Source organism: Capsicum annuum, chromosome 8 (assembly GCF_002878395.1).
Source record: "Capsicum annuum cultivar UCD-10X-F1 chromosome 8, UCD10Xv1.1, whole genome shotgun sequence".
NCBI lineage: Eukaryota > Viridiplantae > Streptophyta > Magnoliopsida > Solanales > Solanaceae > Capsicum > Capsicum annuum.
This window is the reverse complement of record NC_061118.1, coordinates 159,412,490-159,439,143: the sequence shown is the minus strand read 5'-3', so window position 1 is coordinate 159,439,143 and position 26,654 is coordinate 159,412,490. Positions and strand designations below refer to the sequence as shown.

At 36.2% G+C, this 26,654-nt stretch overlaps 1 protein-coding gene across 6 annotated transcripts in view; it reads left to right on the top strand.

The window, feature by feature from the left end:
• Nucleotides 1–297: 297 nt before the first annotated feature.
• LOC107839889 (DExH-box ATP-dependent RNA helicase DExH7, chloroplastic) overlaps nt 298–26,654 on the top strand; it is a 33,373-nt gene continuing 7,016 nt past the window's right edge. For 3 of the 6 annotated variants that reach the window (XM_016683546.2, XM_016683549.2, XM_047394840.1), the window contains exons 1-27: nt 375–769; nt 1,229–1,331; nt 1,436–1,629; nt 5,188–5,241; nt 5,711–5,864; nt 5,934–6,322; nt 7,382–7,600; nt 10,457–10,568; nt 11,177–11,359; nt 11,981–12,060; nt 12,733–12,855; nt 13,316–13,402; nt 15,393–15,493; nt 16,177–16,234; nt 16,391–16,456; nt 20,670–20,752; nt 20,867–21,050; nt 21,355–21,501; nt 21,599–21,700; nt 21,801–21,953; nt 22,482–22,586; nt 23,739–23,879; nt 23,974–24,063; nt 24,175–24,231; nt 25,254–25,337; nt 25,667–25,765; nt 25,840–25,980. In XM_016683546.2, coding sequence (XP_016539032.2) covers nt 485–769; nt 1,229–1,331; nt 1,436–1,629; nt 5,188–5,241; nt 5,711–5,864; nt 5,934–6,322; nt 7,382–7,600; nt 10,457–10,568; nt 11,177–11,359; nt 11,981–12,060; nt 12,733–12,855; nt 13,316–13,402; nt 15,393–15,493; nt 16,177–16,234; nt 16,391–16,456; nt 20,670–20,752; nt 20,867–21,050; nt 21,355–21,501; nt 21,599–21,700; nt 21,801–21,953; nt 22,482–22,586; nt 23,739–23,879; nt 23,974–24,063; nt 24,175–24,231; nt 25,254–25,337; nt 25,667–25,765; nt 25,840–25,980 — 3,594 coding nt within the window. In that variant the 5' untranslated portion in view covers nt 375–484. Of the gene's footprint in view, nt 350–374; nt 770–1,228; nt 1,332–1,435; nt 1,630–5,187; nt 5,242–5,710; nt 5,865–5,933; nt 6,323–7,381; nt 7,601–10,456; nt 10,569–11,176; nt 11,360–11,980; nt 12,061–12,732; nt 12,856–13,315; nt 13,403–15,392; nt 15,494–16,176; nt 16,235–16,390; nt 16,457–20,669; nt 20,753–20,866; nt 21,051–21,354; nt 21,502–21,598; nt 21,701–21,800; nt 21,954–22,481; nt 22,587–23,738; nt 23,880–23,973; nt 24,064–24,174; nt 24,232–25,253; nt 25,338–25,666; nt 25,766–25,839; nt 25,981–26,654 lie in introns of those variants that run through there. The other 3 variants (XM_016683545.2, XM_016683547.2, XM_016683548.2) reach the window with 3 other exon arrangements.

Below are 26,654 nucleotides of genomic sequence, written 5' to 3'. Positions count from 1 at the left end.
TAATAACTTTTTTATTGATTTGGTTTATCGGTTGAATAAGTTTTTTGCACACTCCTAATATTTTCATGTTTATAAATAATCCTATCAAAAATAAAATAAAATATTAAAATCATGACATTCTTAATTATAAAAATATAATTCATTTGAAATATTATTATTTTTTAAAAATGTATACTACACAAATCGAAAACCCAAGTACATTAATTTCGGTCCGCGTGAATCCAACGCGGACCGAGTACGAGCCTGTTGCTTGGGCCAATAGCATCTTATAAATACGGGCCTCTAATTTGGGCTCACAACAAATTTACCGTTTGCGTGGTCCACTCTTCAACTCTCGGGTCAAAGCTCTGTAAGTCTGCACTGTTCTCTTCATAACTGTTAAGTCCCCCATCACCATTGTTACTACTACTTTCACTTTACTTCTATCTCCCGCCATTTTCTTCACTTCTCTTCATCACTGTATATTCCTAATAAACAGATATTTATGGCACCGAAGAAGAAACCTCAATCATCAAAATCCAAAGGTAAAGCTTCTTCCTCTTCTTCTGCAGGTCCCAAATTACAAATATCTGCCGAGAACGAGAATCGCCTCCGACGATTGTTGCTTAATTCCGGTCGGTTAACTCAGTCGCCGGCTCCGAATCCGACTACAACAGAGGATGCTGTGTCAAAAGCACAGAAGGCGAGGAAACTTAGTTCTATTTATGAAAAGCTTTCTTGCGAGGGCTTTTTAGATGATCAAATTGAACGCGCGTTATCCTCTCTCAAGGTACTAATCAACAAACCGCCTTATGAGTTCTGTGTACACAGTATTGAATGCTTCTCATTTAACCGATCAATTTCATCAAAAATTTTTTTTTCCTTATGTATGCATCATATAATAGATACTTATATTTACAAAGTAGAAGCGTGGCAATTTCAAGAAAGGTCATGTATACTTTTTTGTTTTTGTAAAAGATCAATTTCATCAAGAAAAAAATTCAATCTCCTATTCAACTGTGTAATTTCATGAAAGGGTGTGTATATGCATATCATCTTACATGCAATATATGATATACACTTATATATACAACACAGACTCGTGTAATTTCAAGAAAGGTCACGTCTACCTATACTGTATTTGACACATAGATAGTGTTTCTTTTTGGTTATTTGGATATATAATCAGATACATACTCTGTGCTGTATTGAATTTAATAATATTTACTATTTCAAAAATATTACAAAGGAGAGAGCCACTTTTGAAGCTGCTTTAGATTGGCTATGCTTGAATTTGCCAGGGAATGAGCTTCCTCTGAAGTTTTCAAGTGGTACTTCCCAACTGAATGAAGGTATTGATGAAAATATCTTGGTTACTTTCCAAAATCAGTGATAGTGAGGAGTATTGTGTTAGGAAAAAAGAAGTTAAGTTCGTGATCACATGCATTTTTCGCAGGTTCTGTTGGTATTATATCAACTGCTCGAGAAGATTGGGTTCCTTCGGCAGATTCATCTGTGGTAGAAGTTAAAGATGAGAGAATACCTAAAGTTTCAGTTGTGCCGAAGGGTCGAAGTGATAGTGAATCTCTACGTACAGTTGAACGTGCACAAGCTGATTGGATCCGTCAGTATATGGAACAACAGGAAGAGGTATTTATACAGTTCTGCTTCATACTTCTAGTTCGACTGACAGTTACAATAGGTTCTGTGGTGCAAGTACTGCACTGTATCTGATTTCAACCTTCGGGAATTATCTGTTTGCAGTGAAGCTAAAAGGTAACTGAGAAAGGTTCTGCAGAGGAGTGCATATGCCTAGTTAGCTACTGCATAAACACTTATAACTCTTTTTCTTAGGTATCACAGCTAGCTGGTTGTCTTAGAAAAGACTTTAACCAAGATACATGATATGCTGCTGTCTCCCTCCTAGATTTCATTATTTCACCTGCTCTAGTTTAATCCATGTACTTTTTGTTGTTTTTGGTTATCTTCCTTAGCTGAGTAATGTAACAATGAATTGAAGCTAACATCTACTTATCTTTGTCATTATTCCATCCTTTTGATACCATCAATGGAACGCCCCATTTCATAAAAAGGAAAAGAAAAAACAAGAATTAGGGCACGAGTCCTGACTTATGGCGGTTAGACCTCGTCAAAATCGATCTTTAAACCCATTTGGATCAGAAACAACTTCTCTATTTTTAATCTTGAAGTGCCGAATATTAAAAATTTAAAAATCTTAAACCAAGTGGGTTTAGGAAGAGAAAGATTAATATTGCGTGTGTCCAGGAGATCAAGTGGGTAGGTTCCAAGGCGAGGGATGTAGATGGATAGAAGTTGTGGTTTTCAGGTAGTGAAAGACGTAGGAATGGCGTAGGCATCTTAGTGGACGAGGAGCTTAGGGTGCAGGTAGTAGAGATTAAAAGGGTCTGTGATAGGGTTATGATTATCAAGTTGATCTTGGGGGGGTTTACTTTGAACATCTGTGGTGCGTATGCACCACAGGTGGGCCTGGACGAGGAAGAGAAGAAGAAATTTTGGGAGGTTTTGGACGAGGTGGTTAGAGGCGTGCCTAGTTCGGAAAAGATTTTCATAGGTGGGGATTTCAACGGGCACATCGGGTCTTTGGGTTCGGGGTTAGGAATGATGAGGGAGCTGCTCTTTTGGATTTTGCGAGGGCCTTTGGGTTGGTGGTAGTGAATTCCAGCTTTCCGAAGAAGGAAGAGCACTTGGTTACTTTCCGTAGTAGGATAGCCAAGACTCAGATTGACTTTTTGCTGCTTAGGAAGGGGGATAGAGCATTATGTAAGGATTGTAAGGTAATTCCGAGTGAGAATCTTGCGACTCAGCATAGACTCCTGGTGATGGACTTGGTTATCAAGAAGGGCAAGATGAGGCGAGGTGGGAAGGGTCAGCCTAGGGTTAGGTGGGGCAGTTCGACTCCGGATAGTGCTTTGGAGATAGGGGCGAAATTGGAGGGGATGAGGGTGTGGGAGTGCAGGAGGGACGTGGACAGTATGTGGGATAGGGCTGCTGGTTGCATTAGGGAGTCGGCTAGAGAGATGTTGGGTGTTTCGAGGGGCTGGTCTGGCCGGTATCAGGGGGATTGGTGGTGGAATGGAGATGTTAAGAAGAAGGTAGAGACGAAGCAAGCGGCTTACGCTAAGTTGGTTGAGAGTAAGGATGAAGAAGAGAAGCGGGTGAGCAGGGAGGAGTATAAGTTAGCTAAAAAAGAGGCTAAGTTAGCAGTCACGGCTGCTAAGTCAGCAGCATTTGAGAGTTTGTACAAGGGGTTAGACGAGAAAGGCGAGGAGAAGAGGTTGTTTAGGCTTGCCAAGGTTAGGGAGCGGAAGGGTCGTGATCTAGACCAGGTGAAGTGCATTAAGAGGGAGGATGAGAGCGTTTTGGTGGAAGACACCCTCATTAAGAAAGGATGGCAGTTATATTTTCATAAGCTCTTGAATGATAAGGGGGACAGAGGTCTTGTGTTAGGGGAGTTGGAGCATTTCGGGGAATGTCGCGACTTTGGTTTTTGTCGGCGTTTTAAGGTAAAAGAGGTCAGGGAGGCTAGTCGTAAGATGCGAAGGGGCAGAGCGATGGGGCCCGACGAGATTCCGGTAGATTTTTGGAAGTTCTCTAGCGGTTCAGGGTTGAGGTGGCTGACCAACTTGTTTAACAATATTTTTAAGTCAGCAAAGATGCCTGAGGCGTGGAGATGGAGCACGATGATTCCTTAATATAAGAACAAGGGTGACATTCAGAGTTGCAACAATTACCGGGGTATTAAGTTGTTGAGTCACACAATGAAGATTTGGGAGAGGGTGGTGGAGCGGAGGTTGAGGAAGATTGTGTCTATTTTGGAGAATCAATTTGGTTTTATGCCTGATCGCTCCACGACTGAGGCAATTCTCACCTTGTGCGGAGACTGGTAGAGCAGTATAGAGAGAGGAAGAGGGACCTTTACTTGGTGTTTATTGACTTGGAAAAGGCCTATGACAAAGGTTCTTTGGAGATTCTTGGAGGTGAGGGGGTCCCGGTAGCGTACATCAGAGCGATTAAAGACATGTATGAGGGAGCGAAGACTCGGGTAAGGACAGTGGTAGGAGATTCAGAGCTTTTTTCGGTCTTGACAGGGTTGCATCAGGGATCAACTCTTAGTCCGTTTTTATTCACTTTGGTGATGGATGTGCTGACGTGGAATATACAAGGCGAGGTGCCTTGGTGTATGTTTTTCGCGGATGATATAGTTTTGCTTGATGAGTCGCGACAAGGGATTAATGATAAGCTGGAGGTTTGGAGACAAACCCTGGAAGCTAAAGGTTTCAGGTTGAGTAGAACTAAGACGGAGTACTTGTAGTACAAGTTTAGTGACTCGAGGCAAGATGAGGAGGTGGTAGTGAAGTTGGATTCTCAGGTGGTTTGCAAGAGGGAGAGTTTTAAGTATCTCGAGTCTACGATTCAGGGAAATGGGGAGATAGATGAGGATGTCTCTCACCGCATTGGGGCACGTTGGATAAAATGGAGGCTCGCTTCGGGAATTTTATGCGATAAGAAGGTGTCCCCAAGCTGAAAGGCAAATTCTATAGAGTTGCAATCCGGCCTGCTATGTTGTATGGAGCGGAGTGTTGGCCGGTTAAGAATTCTCATATCCAAAAATTGAAGGTGGCGGAAATGAGGATGTTGCGTTGGATGTGTGGATTCACAAGGGCTGACAGGGTTAGAAATGAAATTATTCGGGAGAAGGTGGGAGTGGTGTCAGTGGAGGATAAAATGGGGGAAGTGAGGTTAAGATGGTTTGGTCATGTGATGAGGAGGGGCACGGATGCCCCAATTCGTAGGTGTGAGAGGTTGGCTTTGGATAGTTTCAAGCGGGGTAGGGGTAGACCGAAGAAATACTGGAGAGAAGTGATTAAACGTGACATGGAGTAGTTACAATTGACTGAGGACATGACCCTGGATAGGAAGATTTGGAGAAAAAATATTAGAATAGAGGACCTTTTTATCTTGAGCCAGGGGTCTATTGGAAACAGCCTCTCTACTTCTTTTGAGGTAGTGGTATGGACTGCGTACACTATACGTTCCTCAGACCCCACTATGTGGGAATATATTGGGTTTGTTGTTGTTGTTGTTGTTGTAAAAATCTATAAACCACTGAAATTCAAAGTGTGCAATACTGAGTCCGTGCATTTTTCTTTTACTATGCATTTGCAGGATGAAGCTGAAAGTTGGGAATCTGGTTTTTTTGACGATGGTTCCCTAGAGCAGGTAAACCTCATGTCAACTTTTTCCATGTTTTTACACTAACAGAGCATCAGTTTTTTTAGATGAAGTACGCTAATAGAGCATCAGTTCACTTGCTTTGTATTTCAAAGCCTGTTTAGTCATGACTATCTGATGATGTAGGGGTTCCTTTTATCGGTATCCGTTGTCCAGTTCATTGTAATATGTTTAGGCTTTAGGTTGGCTGGTGGATGAAGTAGATATATGGTTTACATTCATGGGAGGTTCGTACGGCTGTTTCTCTTTTGGGAATCGCATGTTAATGGTATTGTTGAATCTGGATATAGTAACAGTTAGTTCCTTAAATCATTTTCCCCTTTTTCCTGTTGTAGCGAATTGAATTTTGTCGCATCAGGGTAGATATAACTTATAAGGTCTATATGCCTCAAAGACACTTGTTACTCGAAGGATCTGAAAAGCATGCTACTGTTCTTAATTCATGTTATGTCAACAGGTCCCGCGAAAAAAACGTAGTATTGAGTCCATTGTCCAAGAATTTCATACTGCAAGGATGGAAGCTATTCATGCAAAAGAGCGTGGTGACAAAAAGAGCCATGAACAAGCCAGTCGAACCATTCGGAAGATCAAGCAGGAGATATCTGCTCTAGGTGGAAATTTTCGCTATTGTACTTTCATGCCATTACTATAGCAAGTTTAACTTATGACATTTATTATAGGACTACCGGATGATATCCTGGAATCTGCACATGAAAGTGCTTCCGACCATGCTGTGTTGGACATGTCTTCAGAGAAACTTGATGTTGACGATGTTACTTCACACAAATTCGGAACGTCCAATATTGATAAATCTGAGATACGAATGGACGAAGTGGCTGTCGATAACAGCTCTTATGAGTTCACTGAAAACAATCCATCAAGTGTTCCTATAGACGACAATGTGGCTTCAGGAGGAGAACCAGAAGACGTAGAGCTCGGTGATTTCTTATTTGAAGAAGATTCAGCTGCTGATGTGTCGTCTACTGTACTAGAACTGCAGAAGAAAGAAAAGATGAGAGAATTATGTAGTCAGAAAAACTTAGAGAAGTTAGAAGGTATATGGAAAAAGGTAAATAAGTTTGGTACCTGATCTTATGAGTTAGTTGTAATTTTTCACTGTGGACTATAATCTAAAGCACATCTTTTTGTCATCTAAAAGCAAAGAACATTTAGAGCTCCTCTTTTGTAATAAAGAAGGACACAATAGGATAAAGATACCTGGTCAGTAGTTGTAACTTAAATAAGGTAACCTCTTCTAAGCGGAAGGAAATATGTTTTCATTGTTTTCCTTTTCTATGTAGTTACTTTGACAGAAACAGGTGTAACTTGTCTCTATGTTTATTAGTTTTGAAAGAACCGATAGTGTTATCGCACCCAAAGATGTGGCCTAATGGTTAATGTAGTTGGTACCTGATCTTATGAGTTAGTTGTAAATTTTTCACTGAAGACTATAATCTAAAGCACCACTTTAGTTACCTAAAAACAAAGAAGATTTAGAGCTCTTCTTTCTGTATAAAGAAAATTACAATAGGAAACAGATGCCCGGTTAGCAGTTGTAACTTAAATAAGGTAACATCTTCTAAGCGTAAGGAAATATGTTTTCATTATTTCCTTTCCTATGTAGTTACTTTGACTGAAATAGGTGTAACTTGTCTCTATGTTTATTATTTTTGAAAGAACAAATAGAGTTATTGCACCCAAGGATGTGTCATAGTTGGTAGAAACCTTGGAGATGAAGGTTCAAATTCCAAGACAAAAATGCTAGGTGATCTCTTCCAATCTGCCTAAGCTGTGGTGTGCTGAGTTACCAGGTACCCGTGTTAGTGGGAGGTAGCAGGTATCCCGTGGAATAGCGAGTAAGCTGGTACAAACATTACCCTTATAGAAAAAAAGAACTGATATTTTTATTAAGGTAAAATGATACTGGTAAGAAGGTTAATATGATAATCCCGTGTGGACCTGGTCTGCAGCGTGAAGTTAAACCATCCGCTCCATTAACAATACGTGATGCAAACTGTAAACCATGGTAGACTTGTGTCGTCATTTTCTCTTCTCGAGGTCTTCTTGCTTTTGCTCTTAAGTTGTTGTTCCTTCCTTATAAGTGTTGCAGTTGTTGGCATAATTGCAGGGAAATCCACAAAAGATTCCAAAGGCTTTTCTTCACCAACTTTGTCAAAGATTAGGATGGGAGGCACCAAAATATGCGAAAATACCTGGAAAAGGAAATATTTCAAATTACTCAGTTAGTATAATGCGCAAAGCCAGTGGAAGGGGTAAAAGCAGAAAAGCTGGAGGGCTAGTAACAATTGAGCTTCCTAGTCAAGATCATTCTTCTTCTACTGCTGAGGTAACGTCTAATGCTTCGATACTGTTTTTGTGTTTGTTGCAAGTCCATAAAAAAGAGAGGAAAGAGAAGTTAATGATGTTGACAGTACTTCTATTTGGTCGCTACACAACGTTTGAGTCTGGGTGTAAAATGGGGAGAATTGCATGTCTTTACATCAAAATAGGAGTGTGTTATATATCCCTTTGTTTCTTGTAAGATAGCAGTTTAATATGTTTAGCTATACGTACATTGTTTGTCCCTGTAGTTTTGTTTTGATAAAGTAAGTTTTTCATTGATTGGCATCAAGAAGATGCAATGCTCAACAAAATAGATATGCTAGCTCCGTTTGTCGCTGTAGTTTAGCGGACTGAATTTTTGTTCAGACCGCGATATGTCAGGGCCTCTAGAACTGCACTGCTAAATAATATTGAAAATCTTTGGCATTCAATCCACCAATCTGTATATTTGACCTTTTTTCTTATTTAAACTTTTGATCGATTTCTCTAGAGTTATTACAGTTTACTGTTTAGGCTTGTTCAATATGCAATTTGAGACTGCGAAAAGCACACTTTGCATTTCAGATTATCCTTTTGCCTTTAAGACAAATTGGAAGTTTTATGTGGAAGAGATGTTGGTTCATAACCTAAAAGATTAACGTGAGAGGCTGTCTTTGGACATTAACGTAAATTATGGTAAAGACAGATTATTCTGATTTCTTTCTTCCAATGCTAGACTCTCTCTTTATCCCTTTGTTTCTCTCTTCTGTAAAGTCAGATGTGTTGTTTTATTTTCTGGGAAAATTAATAATTGCCTGAACTAGAAGAGACTGCCTCTGGTCCAACTGCAGTTTCAATTGGCAGGAAGAAACAAAATCAACTTACTTACTTTCAGAAGAGAGCAGAGAAAGAAAAAACTTTCTGTTGTTCAACACTAAGAAACTGTGAATTTACCTACAGAGGGCCAGGAGGCATAGGTCACTCTTCTTGTTCTCTCTTTCTTCTGGTGATGATGTGAAGATTTTATTAATGTTGATGGAGAAATTCCCCAGTATACAAAAAGTAGAGAACTTTACTCAAAAATCTGTTTTGCTACAAAGAGCATCCAATCATTTCCAAACTAACTCAGATCTTATAGGTGTTCCAGAAGTTGATTCAAATCTGCTTATATTCCAGAAAACTATAGTTTGGGCAGGAGAAGAATGTACCAGTATCCCACAAGACATTAGCGAGGGTATCTGTAAGAAAGAAAAGAGTAGAAGTTGATACCATTATATCAATGTGTATTTGCTTGTGTCATTCACATAGCCTTATTGTGATGGGCCTTTTGGATGGAAAATCAATTGGGATGAAAAAGTGTCACGTTTTAGAGGAATAAACATGTGAAATATAGAAATTCTTAACATGTCGGTAGGAAAGGTCTGTACTCTCTGTGTACATATATGAACTCTCTCGTTATGCTACTTTTGTGAATAACATTGCTGTACTTATTAAAACAAAAAAAAGTGAAACTATAGAAACAGGAAGGGTGACAACCCCCCTTATTTTTAGATTAATAATTCTATTGAAGTGCATTATCCTGGCAAGACAAGAAAATAAATACTGTTCTAGGAGCTTTTGCTTTCTGCGCCATAGGTATGTAATGGACTTCACCATGCCGTATTGTACATCAGCCTTAACCCCTTTGCGGATTCCCCCCTGTTTCTGAACCCCTTTTGAGTTTTTATTGGTAGTTTTTATAGTTCATAGAATGTGGTAAGAAGCAGTTAAGAGATATTTTTTACTCTTCTCTATTTGCTTTCCCACGGTTGACAGGACTCGGCCATAACTGCGATGTCATTCACTTATAAAAAACATGTGATATTTTTTTTTTCCATAGGTCTTAATTCTGAAGTGATGTCAAGTAATTGCAACTTTGATGAAAGTACAATCTAATGTTGTAGTTTGGAATGATCAGTGTCAAAGCTTGTAAGTAAAAATTATAGTGCAATAAAGCACCCAAGGGTGTGGCCTAGTGGTTCAATGAAGTTGGGATGAGCACCATGAGGTCTCAGGTTTAATTCCCAGCAGAGACAAACACTAGGTGTTTTCTTCCCATCTGTTCTAGCGTTGGTGAACAGAGTTATCTGGTACCTGTTGCTGGTGGGAGGTGGCAGGTATCCCGTGGATTTAGTTGAGGTGCGCGCAAGCTGGCCCGGACACCACGGTTATAAAAAAATAAATAAAAAATAGTGCAATAAAAAGGGGGTTCAAAATTATTTGGTTATCAGAAAAACATCAGTGGTGAAGTTTATTAGAGCATAAGCGGTAAAATGGAAATTTCTGGGCTGAAGCTGCACATTTAGCCATTCTTTTTTTCTTTGAAAGAATTAATTGAAAGGGAAACATTCTCTATACAAGAGGTATATTCCAAAGGAAACCAACAATGAGGTATTGCTTCCTCCAAGTCAGTCTGGTCATCTATATCTGTTTAGAGAATCATTTGTGCACCAAAAGTAGCCAAAGTTAACAGTAACTGAAATAATGGTTGTTTCGTATCCTCTGAAGCCTTAAAATTTTCTTTCTTCAGATAGTCCATATAATAGTTTGAGGTCACACCTATACTCTCTTTCTCCACGCTACTTCTATCGCCTATTCTAAGCCGTTTCACCAACCTGATTAAAAAATCCGTATCACAAAATTTATGTTACTTGGTTTCAGGAAGCAGAAATCTTATCAATTAACAAAGCATTTGTCTTGCTTAAGCATATAAAAGAAATTGGAATTTGCGGAGATTGTTGTAAAAACACTTGCTAACTTTTTGTTAATCTGCTATGATTTTTGTTTTAAAATATGAATCTAAAACATGGTTCCTTTCTTTTTTGAACTGTGATTTGCTCAGGATGCACAAAACAGAGTTGCAGCATATGCTCTCCATCGTTTGTTTCCAGATCTCCCAGTTCACATGCCAATTACCGAGCCATATGCATCACTTACTTTGCAGTGGAAGGAAGGTGATGTTTCTAACTTCACGTGTAGTCAAATGTTTAATATTGATATTATATTAACCATTTTGGTAAGTCAATTTTATACTTCACCCTGATCAAAGTGGTCTTTTGTAACCATAGAGCCCATGATTGTTTATCTAATCTTTTACTGCAAACCTTGCGTTGATAAACAGTGTCTTTTTTTAATTCATGAAAACTCTCATAGAGTTAATACACCCAAAAAACTTGGCCCAGAGGTAAACTTATGCTAAAACTTCTGTGGTAAGTTGGTAACAAGGAAAAAGAGTGAATTTATTAAAAGTATCACACAGAAATTATTACCTGATAAAAAAAAGAATTGCACGAAAAAAGAATAATCCCTTCAACATTATTTCAACCCTTGAAAATGGTTTTGCTGATGTAAGTAGCATAAATGTCAAAAGGTGTTGAAATAGTTGTTCATGTTTTAAGTTGTTGCTTGTCTTCTTTCTCTTCTGTTAGTTTTCTTTCCGCTGATCTCTTAGTGGTTGTACACCTCATCCACAACCTGCAGAGCCCGAGTCTGTAACAGTTAGTTTCACGTGGTCTGGATATCTCGACCTCTTTCATCTGTATGGTGGTCTTTTTTGTGACAGGTGATTCTGTGAAAGATATCGTGGATGATCAAGAGGAACGAAGGGCCTATTTTGTGGATTCGTTGCTGGATGCTAGCGGTTCAGAAACCGTAACTAATTCTGCTGTCTCCAACAATGCCAGCAAAGAAAATTTCTTAGAGCCTCGCACCACCAAAGATAAAACAGTGACTGCTGATTTTAAAGGTGAAGTATTCTGTATGCTTATGGATTCTTTCCTGGTTTGCATCAGGATCAGATAGTAGATATTGCAAAATGCATGTCATCTCTTATGCAGCTGGCATTGCTAGTTTTTGTATTTCTCTTTTGCTTTATTTTACTGATTTTTTTGTCAACCATGGATCTAAATTAAGGAAGGCTGCTTTTCAAAGAATTGTTGATATAATAAGTCTTTAATATTTGGTGATTGCGTCTGTAAAAATTTTGTTCTTTGCTGTTCATTAGCTGGCAATCAAAGATTGATTCTGACGTCTATTGAAGTTCAATCTGTGCCTTCTAGAGTAGATTGATTTTCATTTTTCCTTCTTTTGGGGAAGATATAACTCATATGTAAGAAGAGCAAAATAAGCGAGAACTAATTGTCTCGTGCTGGGGAAAATGAAAGTACCTCCAACAGATAATGCTTTCTGTTTGGGTTGTAGGTTCAGCATTACCCTTACAGAGAGTAAACAGTGAGTTTTAGCTATTGACTGTTGCAAGATCTCGTATTCCTGTTGATTTTTGCTGGTATGAAGGTGTTTGGGAGTTCACTGCTCTTTCAGAACGTAAAAGGTGTTTTTTCTGTCTAATCTCTTTGTTTTTCTGCAGCCAAAAATCCCCGTAAAGAAGCAGAAAGTCTCTCTCTGAAAAAGGAGCAGGAGGATAGGAAGAAGTTGAACAAGTACCAGGTCAGAGTTTTGCTAGTTCTATACTATTAAATTATGAGATTGTGTTGGTGCTGCAGTAACCTTAAGGCTATTTATGATGGAGTTATTATTCATTTTGGCTGCTTGTTACACTTTTACATAGATAGAGGTCACAGATGAATAACACAGATTTTGGAAAAATTTGAAAGATGACGATGAACAAAAGGTAGAAAAGGTCCGGAAGACAGAAGAATATAACCACAGGGCTCTAGCAGTTGCATTTTTGCCATCTTAGCATCAGTGAGGGCCAGTGATATGTATAGTCTTCCTTTTTTTTTCCTTTTTGGGGGAGGGGGATGGATTTGAATTCGTTGCAAGCTAGGTTTCGTAGAGCTCGTCTGTAGCTTGCTAAGACTTAGGTTGGGTTCTCACTTTTTCATGATATTTTGGAAGAGCTTTCATGACTGACAACTGACCCGAGGCAGTTCTCTGGGACTCTAAGGTTTCAGGTTTTCTGCATACTCTGTAATGGTGGTTAAAGTTTATCCAGTCTTACATCATGCACTTCTGAACGAGTCATTACATAGTGGCTTTCCTTATTTCCCTCTTTTCTCTTTATATTTTTTCTTTTTCTTTTTTCCTTTTATCATTGATGTTTTTTATCTCCTTGTTTGCTTCAATTACTGAAGATATTTAATTATGTTCTCCATGCAGGAAATGTTAAAATCACGGGCTGCCCTTCCGATTGCTGACTTAAAAGGCGAGATCCTGCATTCACTGGAGGAGAATGATGTTTTGGTCATTTGTGGGGAAACAGGCTGCGGAAAAACAACTCAGGTGTTGAATTCATTAGTTTTGCCTTTTTTATGTACCAAATTACTTCAATACTGTGTTTTGGTGCAGCTTTCACTTCTGTTTCGGTGCTATAGTTATGTGCTTTGGTTCTGTTTTTTCGCTCTTCTGAAGAACTTTCTTTCCGTTGTTTTAGTGCAACAATCCTAGCTTGACATGCTTTGTCAAATCAATCTTATCTCAAAGGGGAATAGGAAATCAGTGCTAATAATTTTCAGTTAGTGAGCTGTGGAGAAGATCCTACACACCTAAGCAGTTGCTAGATAAATAAGTCCAGCAGAAATTGTTCCAAATAAAGCTAATTGACTTAACAAGTCAACCAAGATGTTTTTTTTTGTGCATTGGTGTGTGTGTGGCTGGGTGGGTGGTTGGGGGGGGGGGGGGTTTCTTATAAATTCACATTTGTATCTGGAATCATTGAAATCTTACGTTTTGATTTCTGTAGGTCCCTCAATTTATACTGGACGACATGATTGAATCAGGACGTGGGGGACACTCTAACATTATATGTACACAACCAAGGAGAATCGCGGTCAGTGTTACTGTTCATTAACCATGTATTTTTCTGCACCGACTGTAACAGCTCTGGAATTCACTTACTTCAATTGTCTGCTTTGTTTGATTCAAATAAAAAAATGTAATTGTTTTCGTGCACCTGTTCTGCTGACATTCTCAACTTCTCCGACTTTCGTGAGCTGCCAATACTTTTGCAGCTTTTAGCTGGTTGTGAGAGTGAAAACTGGACTCGTAGGAAGTGCTTCTAGTTCTATATGCTTTTGCAGCTTTCACTGATTTAGAGAGTGAAAAACTGACTTCTAAGTTTTTGTTAATGTGGAACAAAAAAGAGGAAGAACAAAGTAAACCTCTATTGAAATTGGTGGATAGTCACATGGCTCTTTATTTCGCATAAAAGAAAACATAGCTCCTTATATATAGGAGTCTTGAGAGGCACTAAATGAAGTTAGCTTCATAATTATGATATAATTATAATGAATATACTACAATTATTTTCTAAATGATTCTCTTGAATTATGAATAATAATCTTAAAATGATTCTATTCATTACACACTCCCTAAAACTCAAAAGAGGTGACACAGATTTGATTTTACTTATTTCTAAACAAGTAATGCTAAAAGCCAGCGAGGTAATAAACAATTATTGTAATTAGTGTCCTGAGAATTGCGAAGAATCATGGAAAAGAAGAGTTGGATTCTTTTTTCAGAAAAGCGCTAACTTGCACAGTGAAAGAAATTTCCCTTTACGACACAACAGGAAACAAATTTGTTCTCAGCTACTGGAAAGAGATGGTGATGGAAAGCTTCTTGACATCATTGACATAGCTTGAATTTTCAGTTAATCAGTAAGTGGAAAAGTTATTGGCACAGTGCCCCGGAAGTTATTGAAGTTCCAGAGGACTTCATGAAAAAGAAGTTCCAGAAGATTAATCAGATAGTGGACCGAATAGGAAAGCTGCCGTCACAACGGTTTTTGGAGAGAGGCATGATGACCATCAACAGTAGAATTGCATAGTGGACCTAGTTATTAGAAAAAAAAATGTACATAAAACCTTCTCAACTAGTAGCTATCACCTATGTAGATCTTTTTCTTCCATTGAACAGGCAGCATCCGGCTATAATGGGGGTACAGTATGACACTGAATATATTTCAGACGCCAAAAATGACTGCACATCAAACCTCCCAAAATACTGGAGGATTCTGCATGCAGTGGAAGTGTCAAACGGAGCAGCAATAGTAATGGAACAAGTCCCAATATTCGTAATGGAACAAGTTCCAATATTCGTAGACTCACTGAAAGGAACAAGGCCTAATTAATAAGTAGTATCTTTGGCCCAACTGTGCGGCTCCTTTATTGTGCTCGGCATTACTCATGACATTATCAATAAGAAATATTCTGACATTCTAAAATATTACCCATGACTCCAAAAGTCACTTGGGAAAATACACACACACATTCCCTTGAAAAAGTCGCATTATAAGATATAACTCCATAGCATCTTGCAGGTTCTTGCTTCTAGGTCATCGTACCTTTCCATAACCTTGTTCATTCTACTTTGGATGAAGAATTAAAAGATTAAGGTTGTAGTTGGTTGAATTGTAGGTCAAAGTTATTAGTTGGATTTCGGTGAATAGAATAAGTGTATCACATCAAGGACAAGGGTAATTTGAACTCTTGTACATTGGATCATCTACCGTATTGTGTGAAGTAACTGATCATATTTGAAGCAGACATGCATGGAATCCAGAACTCCAGTTAGATAATTTTTTCTTTTTCTTGGAGGGGGTTTTGGGTGGGGTGGGTGGTGGGTGGGTGGGGGGAGGCGCATAGATACTTATCAACCACTAATTTAGGTTTCTGCAATAACTTATCTAAGATTGGAGACTCTTCCTCTTAATTTTTGTTGAGATGTCATTAGGCAATGCTTCCATCTTGCTATTTGCACCCACTTATTAAGCGTTCTTCACTTAATAAGGTTTGCGGATTGTCATTTCTCTTTGCTAGGCTATTTCTGTGGCTGAAAGAGTTGCTGATGAGCGTTGTGAATCTTCACCAGGTTCGGGTGAGTCCTTGGTTGGTTACCAAGTTCGCCTCGATAGTGCAAGGTATTGCTTCCCAAAGTCCTTCTCTTATAAATGGATACAGAATCACCTGTCCCAAAAGAAAAGGATACAAAATCATGAAATTTAATCTCGTCTGGAAATTGTTTTGTATTACCATTTAAGTGTCGGCGAAGCTACCAGTGCTTAGTAAAACCAGTCAGTTTGCTCTACGTGGCATCATCATTTCACTTGGTTTGTGTATAATAATTTCATTCAATCATATTAGAAATGTTTTAATCAGGTGTACCATGCATATGATTCATGGGAGTAGTAGGATTACATTGCTCATTGGATCTGAGAAATTGAAGGATTTACGTGTTGAGTTTTACGATATTCGAGCTCTCATGGATAGCTAATTTTGTGCATAAATCCTCTGCTACTCTTAGAATTCCCACTCTGATAGGCTTTTGTTTAGTCGGAGATCTAATTATTCCTTTTAAGTCATGTTTTCTTAGATTTCCTTAAGCGTTGCAACCTTGTTTTCACTTAGCTTTTCATGGGTTTGGTTGTCATCATATAAGGACATAGTAATCTCCCATCAGTGGTCTACCTAGAATAAGTATCCTTTTATATTCGTGCTTTAAAAACTGTAATTATCATTTATACTGAAATACAATAATAATTCTGTTATTGTCTCGTGATTATTATGTCAAAAGGTCATCTATTAAATTCGTGTTCTCTTTCAGGAATGAGAGAACAAAGCTCCTCTTTTGTACAACTGGCATTCTTTTGAGAATGTTTTCAGTAAGTCGCCTACTGATTATATATTGCACGCTGACTGACTGAATTGTTCCGTGTTTTGACTTTGTATACTTTTCTTTTTTAAAAAAAAAAAGTAAATTAGCAGAATGAAAATATTGGCCAATATCATTTGGTGCAACTAAATGTATTATTTTGCAGGGAAATAAAAACTTGGCTGGTGTTAGTCATATCATTGTTGATGAAGTGCATGAGAGGTCACTTCTGGTGAGTTTTTTGTTCACTGCGTGACATGTCTTGGGATGAATTGTGGTGACCAAGTATATTTAGTAGTTAGTTAATTTCCACTACTGGTTTGTAATATAAAGATCAGGCTATCAAAAATTGACTACATGAATATGAAAGCATGCCATTTAGCTTTTTTTATGCTGATTCTGATGATATAAGGTACCTACTAATTGGTGGAAGCCTAGATATAGACCATTGCTGTCCGGTTGGTTAGATATGTTAGAAGTTTGAGGAAAAAGGAGAAGATAAACCAATGAAATCATGACATAGTCTCAATTAGTATCCATCATGATAATTGGTTACATTCATACTAGATCATGTTCCTTTTTGTTTTCTGATAAGCTAGATAATTTTGTCATGGCGGGAAAATATCTCTTATACAGGAAATATACCAAAAGGCAGTATGATCTCCCGAACGAACACCCATTTTTTTTAAACAAAATGGAACCTCATAGGTGTGTTGAGAGGGGAGAAAAATGAGAGAGGAATAATAGAGACAAGAAATGAGTGGCTATTCTCTTTTTAAATGCTCCCGTATTTCTTTTTTTTCATAAGACCCACATGACTGCTAGCGGGGCAACATATCATGTCATCTTTAAATGTCCAATTAAATAGCTTTTTTTTATGAAGTAATTGTTATATTGACTGGCATCAAGAAGATGCTGAAAACAGTACAAAGAAAATTAGGGAAAGCTCCTAGATACAAAAACCTACAGATATAACATTGAGCCATTCCCCTAAATGAGCAAAAAGTATGGCTGTTAAGCCAAAGACAAGGATCTAATGAAATCTACAAAAGGAATAACATCGTTTACAAGGCGTTAAATTGCTCCAGCTGAAAAGAAACATCAAACACTTAAACTTCAGAGAAGAGTTAGGAATTGAAATCCCATCAAAACATCTATAATTTCTTTCATCTAGATACTCTAAAAAATGCATGTTGGTATCATTTGCTAGATCCTCTTGATGGTTCCTTGAACTACCCAAAGGTTCCAGCTAGAGGTAGCAATTTCAACCCATATTTGTGAAAAGAGTCCATTTAACCCATATTTAATGAATTGAATCACTCATATTTCAAATGGGTAAATATGAACTTCAACTTATTTTAAAAGCTCATACAAATATAGACAAAATGGGTAAAATATGGGTACCCATTTAAATACAGAGATCACCCACCTATGCTTTAAATTTCATTTTTTTTCTTCTTTTCTAGTTTTTTTTCTTTTTTCTTTTTTCCTTTAATTTACTTTTTTTCTTTTGCATTTTTTTTTCATTTTTTACTCGTTTCTTATAATTTCTTTCTTTCTTCCTCATCTTTTCATCTATATTTATTTATTTTTTATTTTTATTTCTTTTTCTTTGTATTTTTCTTTTCATTTTCTCCTTTCTCATTCTTATTTCATCATTCGTATTCGCTTGAGACCTATATGGGTTAACAAATATAAGCTTCTCATTATCTCATTTAGCCTATACAATTCATAGTATCTTTTATCAATTAAATATAATCTATATATAGTCTCTCCCCTTTATTATTATTTTTTTCTATCTTTTATTTCTTTTTTTTTTCCTTTAATTTACTATTTCTTTCTTTCTTTTTTCTTTTAATTTACGTTTTTTTCTTTTTCATTTTTTTTTATTTTTTTCCACTTATTTTTTACTTTCATACACTTTTTTTATTTCTTATTTTTCATCATTTTTTTATTTTTCAATTTTATTTATTTTTTCTTCGCATTCTTTTTTTTTGTATTTGTATTTCCACCATTTTCATTCTTGGTTCGTCATTTTTGTCATTTTTTTTCTTTTTTTATATTCTTTTCCTCATTTTTTTTTTGTCATTGCATTTTATATTTTATATATTTTTTTTACTTTAAATTTATTTGTATCATATTATTTATTTTAAATAAATTTATTATTTGTATTTGAATAGTTTAGTTGTCAATATGTACAATTTATCATTTATATTTATATGCAAATAAGTATATGAATTAATTAGATTTTCTTGAGATTGAAATATATAAATATACAAAGTATCATTCAATGCAAATGTGTCATTAGTATTTGTATATCAAATTTGTCATTTATATTGTATATAAACAAGTATCATTAGTATGTGTATGGTTCAAGTTGTATAAACATGTATCATTTGATACAAATGTAACATTTGTATTTGTATAATTTAGCAATTGTATTTGCATAATTTTATTATTTTTATTTGTATTGTTCAATTTATATCAATAAAATATAATTTTTATCAATATATATAAAATATGTGCGAATTATATAAAATATATATGACGGTGCAAACTATAAAATACAAATATGAGCTTGACGTCTAAAAGACAAATACAAATATACAATTGTATTAAGTAAGCTCGGTTCATCTTTATTCCATTTCATATATGGCTGAGGATCCACATAGCCTTCGATTTATGGGAAAGTCCAGCTTTAAATCCGACTTCTAACTCTCTCATCTTAGAGTTCTCGTTGGAGCAGAAGTAAGGCACGAAGCGAGGAGTTCAAGGTCAGACAAGGCAGGAAGTACGTAGAAACCTTAATTTGTGTACTTCTTGCGACTGCTAAAGATATTTAGTTTGACGAATGTAATTTCAAGATCTTTCTGGATACTATCTTTGTATCTGTTTATTAGGTGGAGTCCACTTGAGTGTATTTACAAAAATATAAATGTTGTGCGAATATAAATCAATATGCGCTTATGGTATTTTCGTTATCATAAAAAAAAAGAAAACCAAAAAAAAAAAGGGTAGAAGTTAGAGATAGAAGGGAGAGAAAAATCGTAAAGAAAAAATTGAAGAAAAAATACAAAAGAAATCAGAAAGAAAAAAATACTGAAAAAGGAGAAAAGAAAAAAGAAAAAAAATGATGGTGAATATAAATATTCTGAATGGTTATGATATCTCAGTCATCATTCATAATTTGTACTCGACTTAATCATGTTCTTCAAAAATAAAAAAAATATAAAATATAAAATAAAATCAAAAAAGAAAAAAAAAGAGAAAGAAGTAAAAATAAAAAAACTAGAAAAAAAAGGAGACTAAAAAGGAAAAGAAAAAAAAGAAAAAAGAAAGAGAAGCAAAGGGTAGAAATAGAAGAGACAAAAAAAGAGGAAATGAAAGAAAAAAAGAAAACCAGAGGTTATATATTGAAGAGAGAAAAAAAAAATCTAAAAAGAAATTTTTTTTTAAAAAAAAGAAACGGGAAAAAAGTTAAATTGATATGGATATAGAAGTTTTAAGTTTTTTATTTTAGGAGATAAAGTGGGTTGGAACTATTTTTACCCAATCCATATTTGACCAAATCCATATTTACCCATATTTATATGGGCGGATTGCAATCCAAACCATTTTTGCTTGATCCATATTTAACCTATCCAAATCCAATCCAATCCGCCCATTTGCCACCCCTAGTTCCAGCTTTCCATAGTTTTCTTAATATTCCGCGATAGGTCCAATTAAATAGTGCCTCCTTCACTGGAATCGTTCGTTGTCCATTGCATCTCGAACCATCTTAAGATCTCTCACCACAAGCGAGTTGGACACTTGATAATGCAAGAGGAGATGTTCACGTCTTCACTCGATTTTTGCACATCGAATACGAGCTGACATATGCTATTTTACTTTCTTGCTGCAAACGGAGTAAAAATTACTTACTTTTCTTGGCATCTGTGAATCCAAATTGACAAGTGCAGAAAACCTGATTCATACTGACTATAAGAGCTTACTGTAAGGAGATCTTACAAAGAACCTCAGATATGGTGGTTCTTGTATATATAAATGACTTTTAGAGAACCATATTTTGATCTAGGTCTCGCTACTTTTTAGTGTACGATTTCTCTGACATTGATAACAGTACTTACCTGATTAAAAAAAGTATTTTGAGTTGTCTTTTGTCATGTTCATTTAATTCTGAAATCCCGATATTTGGTGTCTATAATAGTTGGGTGTCGCTATTCTCATCTTCTTGGAGAGATCAACTATGGTTCCTTTTTGTTTCCCCAGGACCCTCTTTTGTTCTGCTCACTACTCACTAGATAACTAGGACCATCAAACTGAAGAGGGAAATTACACTTTTTGCTGTAGTCTAATTTATATACCTGCTTCTTCCTCTTTTTATTGTATAGTAATGGATAAAATGGAAAACCAGTTGGAAGAAACTCTAACCTCTTTGATAACAGGGTGATTTTCTGCTCATTGTCTTAAAGAGTCTCATCCAGAAGCAATCTGCCCTTGGTACGGCAAAACTGAAAGTTATACTCATGTATGGTTTGGTTTAGTTTATCGATATCTTGCTGTCATTATCTTGTTCCGTGTCCTTCTTTATATTTATGACTGCTAGTGGAGGAATTTATTCTTTATTTTACACATTATTTAGGTCCGCGACAGTAGATTCACATTTGTTTTCGCATTACTTTGGTCACTGCCCTGTAATTACTGCACAAGGCCGAACACATCCTGTATCAACTTTTTTTCTCGAGGATATTTATGAGATTATCAATTACCGCCTTGCATCTGATTCTCCTGCTTCTTTGAGCTGTGGGACATCTACTAGGGAGAAGGTATTTCAGTTTACCTGCCTTGATTGATATTTTAGATGGTCTGAAATTTGAATTTGTTTTTCTTTGCCAGATAAGGCTCTCATTGGCAATTATGGCTTCTGCATTGGAACTGTTTTAAAGTCTTTTCTTTTATACCAATCTTTACTTTAGCTGATCTAGTTTCTGAGCATAATCATCACGAGTGTTGCTCCGATATTGGCTTACAGTTGAAGTAAATCTTCCTTATTGACTTGAAGTTCAGTATATTAGCTTTTTGTTTATGTAGCTCAAGAGCTTCTTATGTCTTTCCAATTGGTGACTACAGAATGCTCCTATTGGCAATCATAGAGGGAAAAAAAACCTTGTTCTCTCTGCATGGGGTGATGAATCGTTGCTGTTTGAAGAATACATAAATCCCTATTATGATCCCAGTAATTATCAAAATTATAGTGGACAAACTCAAAAAAATTTGGTAATTGTTTCTTAAAGTGCCTCTTCAGTGATGTTAATTAAGATCCTAAAAACTTTGCTGAAAGAATACTGTGATGAACCATCTCTCACTATCTCAGAGGAAATTGAATGAAGACATTATTGATTATGATCTTCTCGAAGACCTGGTGTGCTACATAGATGAAACATACCCTGAGGGTGCTATACTGGTTTTCTTACCTGTAAGTTCATCAATTTAACACTTCTGTTTTGATTTTCTCTTCAAAGTTCTATGTCTGCATAAGAAAGGAAGATTGATTTGTGAATTGTGTTCTGCTGAAGGGGGTTGCAGAAATACACACCTTACTTGATAGACTGTCTGTCTCCTTCCAGTTTAGTGGACAGTCTTCTGAATGGATTCTTCCTTTGCATTCTTCTGTAGCATCCGAGGATCAGAAAAAAGTGTTTATGAGACCTCCAGAAAACATTCGTAAGGTACTGTTTTCTGTTCAATTGATGTTCTTTCATTGTAGGCATCTATGCTATCTGATTCCATCATATGCATCTTATCTTCTTCAATCTGGGTTCTTTTCCCCTCTGCGCTTTTCTGGTCTCTTTCATGTGTTGGTTGTGCAGTGTTTTGTGCTATTATTAATCTAATTCTTTGTCTGAACATAATTAAATCAAGAAACTACTCCCTGAAGGCTAAATGCTTACTTTCTTTATATAGCTGGTGTAAATTAACTCCTGTAACTAGCATTGAACACTTCTTGTTTTTGTCAGCTCTTTAGCATATTAAATAACTCCTGTAACTAGCATTGAACACTTCTTGTTTTTGTCAGCTCTTTAGCATATTAAATATCTTTTATATCTCATAATTTACTCCATGTTGGACCATATTCAAATTCAAATTGATAGTTCTACGTGGAGTCTGAGAAAACCCCTATTCTTAGTCATCACCAGATTTTGCCTACTTTTAAGTGATTCGTTTACTTATTGTTCTGTGTTATTTACCTCTTTCAGGTTATAATAGCTACAAATATTGCAGAGACTAGCATAACCATAGATGATGTGGTTTATGTGGTTGACTGTGGAAAGCACAAAGAAAATCGCTATAATCCGAAGAAGGTAAGTTTTCTGCTCTCTTTCATATCAAATGACAAGGCTGATTATCTCTGAGGATTGTCGTCTCAACAAAATGAAGCGGATATTGCATGTTTGATGTCTATACTATAATATTTATTAATATAAGGGCCCATATGGCTTCATGCTTCTGTATGAATTGTATCTAACACTTGAAATATTTTATTTCATCTACTTTTTTAGACTTTTCAAGCTATGACTCACAATACAAGTGTTACGGCAGCTCCATCTAGATAATAGTTGCTGCCTAGCGGTATTGCTAATAAAAATGCGTGCATGTAACCATCAAGGCATTTTTCAATCTTAAGTTTGCTCTCTGTCATATTTGGATTTTGTTATGTGAATTAGAAATTTGCGAGATATGTTCAGCATTGCGATTTGGATAGAAAAATATTTGTCTATATATGGCTATGACTAGGTCTAGAGGTATCATCAGTAGAGAAGTTTCAACTCGCACCTGTATTGTCATGTCCGTTAGGTAAAATAAAAGCTCTAATAGATGTATTTCCTTGGAAACTGGTTAGCCGATGAAGTGGTTGTGACAACATCTGAACCACAGAGAGGGAAAAAATGTATTTTTGCATGATGACGAAGTTAAGGCATGAGGAGTCTTGTATATCATCTGGTTTCTAATTCAGGCCTTCAGTTTTGAATCAAGTGAAAGACCTTGGTCCTTTAGCTTGCAATATATAACCAGCCTGTTTAGGCTTTTCTGGATCCAACCATGGGCTTTTATTGCTGAACTTCTAAATGACATGATTTACTTGTTGGGACCTCTGCTTTTACTCCCTCCGTTTAAAAAAGAATGACCTACTTTCCTTTTTAGTCCGTTTCAAAATGAATGACCTCTTTGTTTTTTTGACAATACTTTAATTTCAACTTTCCACATGACATATTTAGGACCACAAGATTAAAGGACATTTTGGTACATTTGACACAACTTTAATTTAAGGCCACAAGATTCAAAAGTCTTCTTTATTTTTTTAAACTTTGTGCCAAGTCAAAATAGGTCATTCTTTTTGAAACAGAGGAAGTATGTGTTTTGTTAAAGAAAATGTCAATTCCCTTTGCTTTTTGTCTCCAGAGTATGGTGCACCAGTAATCACGTTTGCTATTGTGTAAACTTCTTGATTTTAGAAATTGTCCAGCATGGTTGAAGATTGGATATCTCAAGCCAATGCAAGGCAACGCCGAGGCAGAGCTGGACGTGTAAAGCCAGGAATCTGCTTTTGTCTCTATACTTCTTATCGATATGAGAAGCTCATGCGGTCTTACCAGGTAGGTATTAGTGGTTTTTCCTCGTTATTTTAACTTCTGTTCTTCATCTCAGATGATCCTCTCTCTTATATTGCACTGATGTTGGTTATGTTAGATCCCGGAGATGCTGCGAATGCCGTTGGTAGAATTGTGCTTACAAATCAAATTGCTATCACTTGGAAGCATAAAACTATTTTTGTCTATGGTGATTTTATTTATTTTCTTATTTTTTAAGATTATTCAGTTGCAATTTTATGCATTTTGTTCTATGGGTTTTTCTAACTCATTTTTGTCTTCCCAAACTGTGTCTTGTTAGGCTCTTGAACCTCCGAAGGATGAAGCTATTATGTCAGCAATTTCTTTGTTGTATGAGGTATATCACATGGAGATTAATCCGTTTTTTGGTTTCTTAGTATCGATATCTGCATGTGCTATAATAACGACATCATAAGTCAACGGCAGGATATGGAAATTTACTCTCCCAGGAAGAGCAATTTACAAAAAATGTTGATGAAATATAATACTTTTAAGAAAAGAGCTAAGAGGAAATTTAAATCCTTCACTCAGAAGATACTTATTTAAACAATAACTCTTCACATGGGAGATAAGAGCTGCCCGGTGCACTACAGGTCCAGTGCACACAAGATTTTCTTTTCTAGTGTTGTGGTTTTTAGACACCCTTTGGCCTTTTTCATTGAGAGGGTCTGGTTTCCTGATATATTTATCCCTCTGTCTCAGTTCATTGCACTTTTTCTATTATTGAAACGTCCTCAACATTTAGTAACTATCCATTTCTATGCAACATTCTTAAATTTCAAGAATTCAAAGCCCTCACACTAATCACTTTTCAAACAACAATGTGGTGTTTTCTCTATCAAATTAACTTATCAACTAGTATTTAATAATTTTTTTCTACTATCACTAATATGAAGTACATGCTCATATTAATGTCTTAATGCTTTTATCTAATGTGTGAGGTATCAGGACTCATACACTCTACGAATTCTCGTGTAATTTGAGACATCTTCTTTTGTTTCATCTATGTCAAAATGTATTTTTATACAAGTCTCTACTATGCTTCATTAGCTTGTGGCATATATTGTCATGTAAATGTTTCCATTTTCCATGGCATCATTCATAGTTGTTGTGCAAGATGGTATGCTATCTTGCATAGATTGGTTTGTTACATGCTGTGTGCTTCCATTCGATTGTTTCCTATATGTTCTTAATTTTTTTATCCACATTCTTTCTTCTTATGCATATAAAAAATACATTCCTGTGTTTCCATTTAAAAATGTGTTTAATTGCAAGTATGGTTTGTTGCATGAAATGCCCAGTTGAACTGCACCGTCCTGTGCTTTATTGTGATAAGCTCATAGTTCAATTTATGTTCAGGTTGGTGCTGTTGAAGGGGATGAAGAGTTAACTCCTCTTGGGTATCATTTGGCGAGACTTCCTGTTGATGTGTTGGTGGGAAAGGTATTTATGTGATTATCCCTATTCTCTAACATCTTTATACATTTCTAAGCTTTACAACCCTAATTCACAAACTTTTTTTTTTTTTTTTTTTAAAAAGGTAAATAGTTTTTAATTTTTTTTTTTTTTTATGATTTCTAAAAAAGAATAATTTAAGAGATCTTTTGAATACAAGCAGTGTACTAAAACATAGAAAATTTACCAAAAAATATGATTCTCTAGGAGTGATAATTTTCAATATGCATTAAATTTCACGGGGATACACCAATTGTCTGGCTCTCTGTGCTTTGTTGACCACTATTATCTTATATTTGTCAAATATGGAACTGTAGATGCTAATATATGCTGGAGTATTTGGCTGCTTGTCACCAATCCTGTCTATTTCAGCCTTCCTGAGTTACAAGTCTCCATTTGTTTATCCAAAAGATGAGGTTTGTATCTTCAACTCTTAAAGTTTCTTTTATGTTGATATGGAATTTAACTATGTTATGACATGCATATGCAGAGACAAAATGTTGAAAGAGCAAAGTTGGCACTTTTGAGTGATAAACTTGGCTCTGAAACTGACTCCGGCAGTGGTAACTGGCAATCTGACCATCTTCTAATGATGGTAGCGTATAAAAAGTGGGACAAAATTTTGCGGGAGGTTAGTGATTTACTAACTTGCAACTGCTTATGAAATAGCTGACCGTGATACACACTACGAATCTGCGTTGATATTAGGCCGATTCCTCTATCCTTTCCTCTTAAATACCAGGCTTTTGTTTGTTAGAGGGTTCTAACCCTGCAGGAAAAATTGAAAGCTTTCCCCCCAGGCTCTAGCCTATCGGTTAAGAGTGTAGCTTTTGATGTGTGGTTTCGAACCTTGCCACAAAAAAGAGCCTGGTATTCAAGTTGAGAAGCATAGATTGGTGTGTTATCTCCCAAGTTTCAAGACTTTGCGCCACTAGTCCTCAGATATTTCTCAATTATCAAAAAAAGGAAGGATCAATTGAAAGCTTAGGTTGAATTGGCTTTTGTGATGGAAAATATATGATTAATCATGATACTTTGGGTGTGGCTTGGTTCTTAGCATCTATAGTAAGTATTATTACCTTCATCCCAGATAGTTTTGTCATACTTCCATTTTTTGTCAATTTCAAAGCCTGTTTCCACTCCTTGTCCCTACCTTTTATATGACACAAGTTGTGAGGGGGATACATTTACTACTCTTGGTGCAACTTCCCTTTCTTATTTAATTCGCAAAACTGAGAAGTCAACTTATTACCAACTGGTAAATAGCTCACAATTTTCAACTTTACTCAATATTTGTGTTGAGTT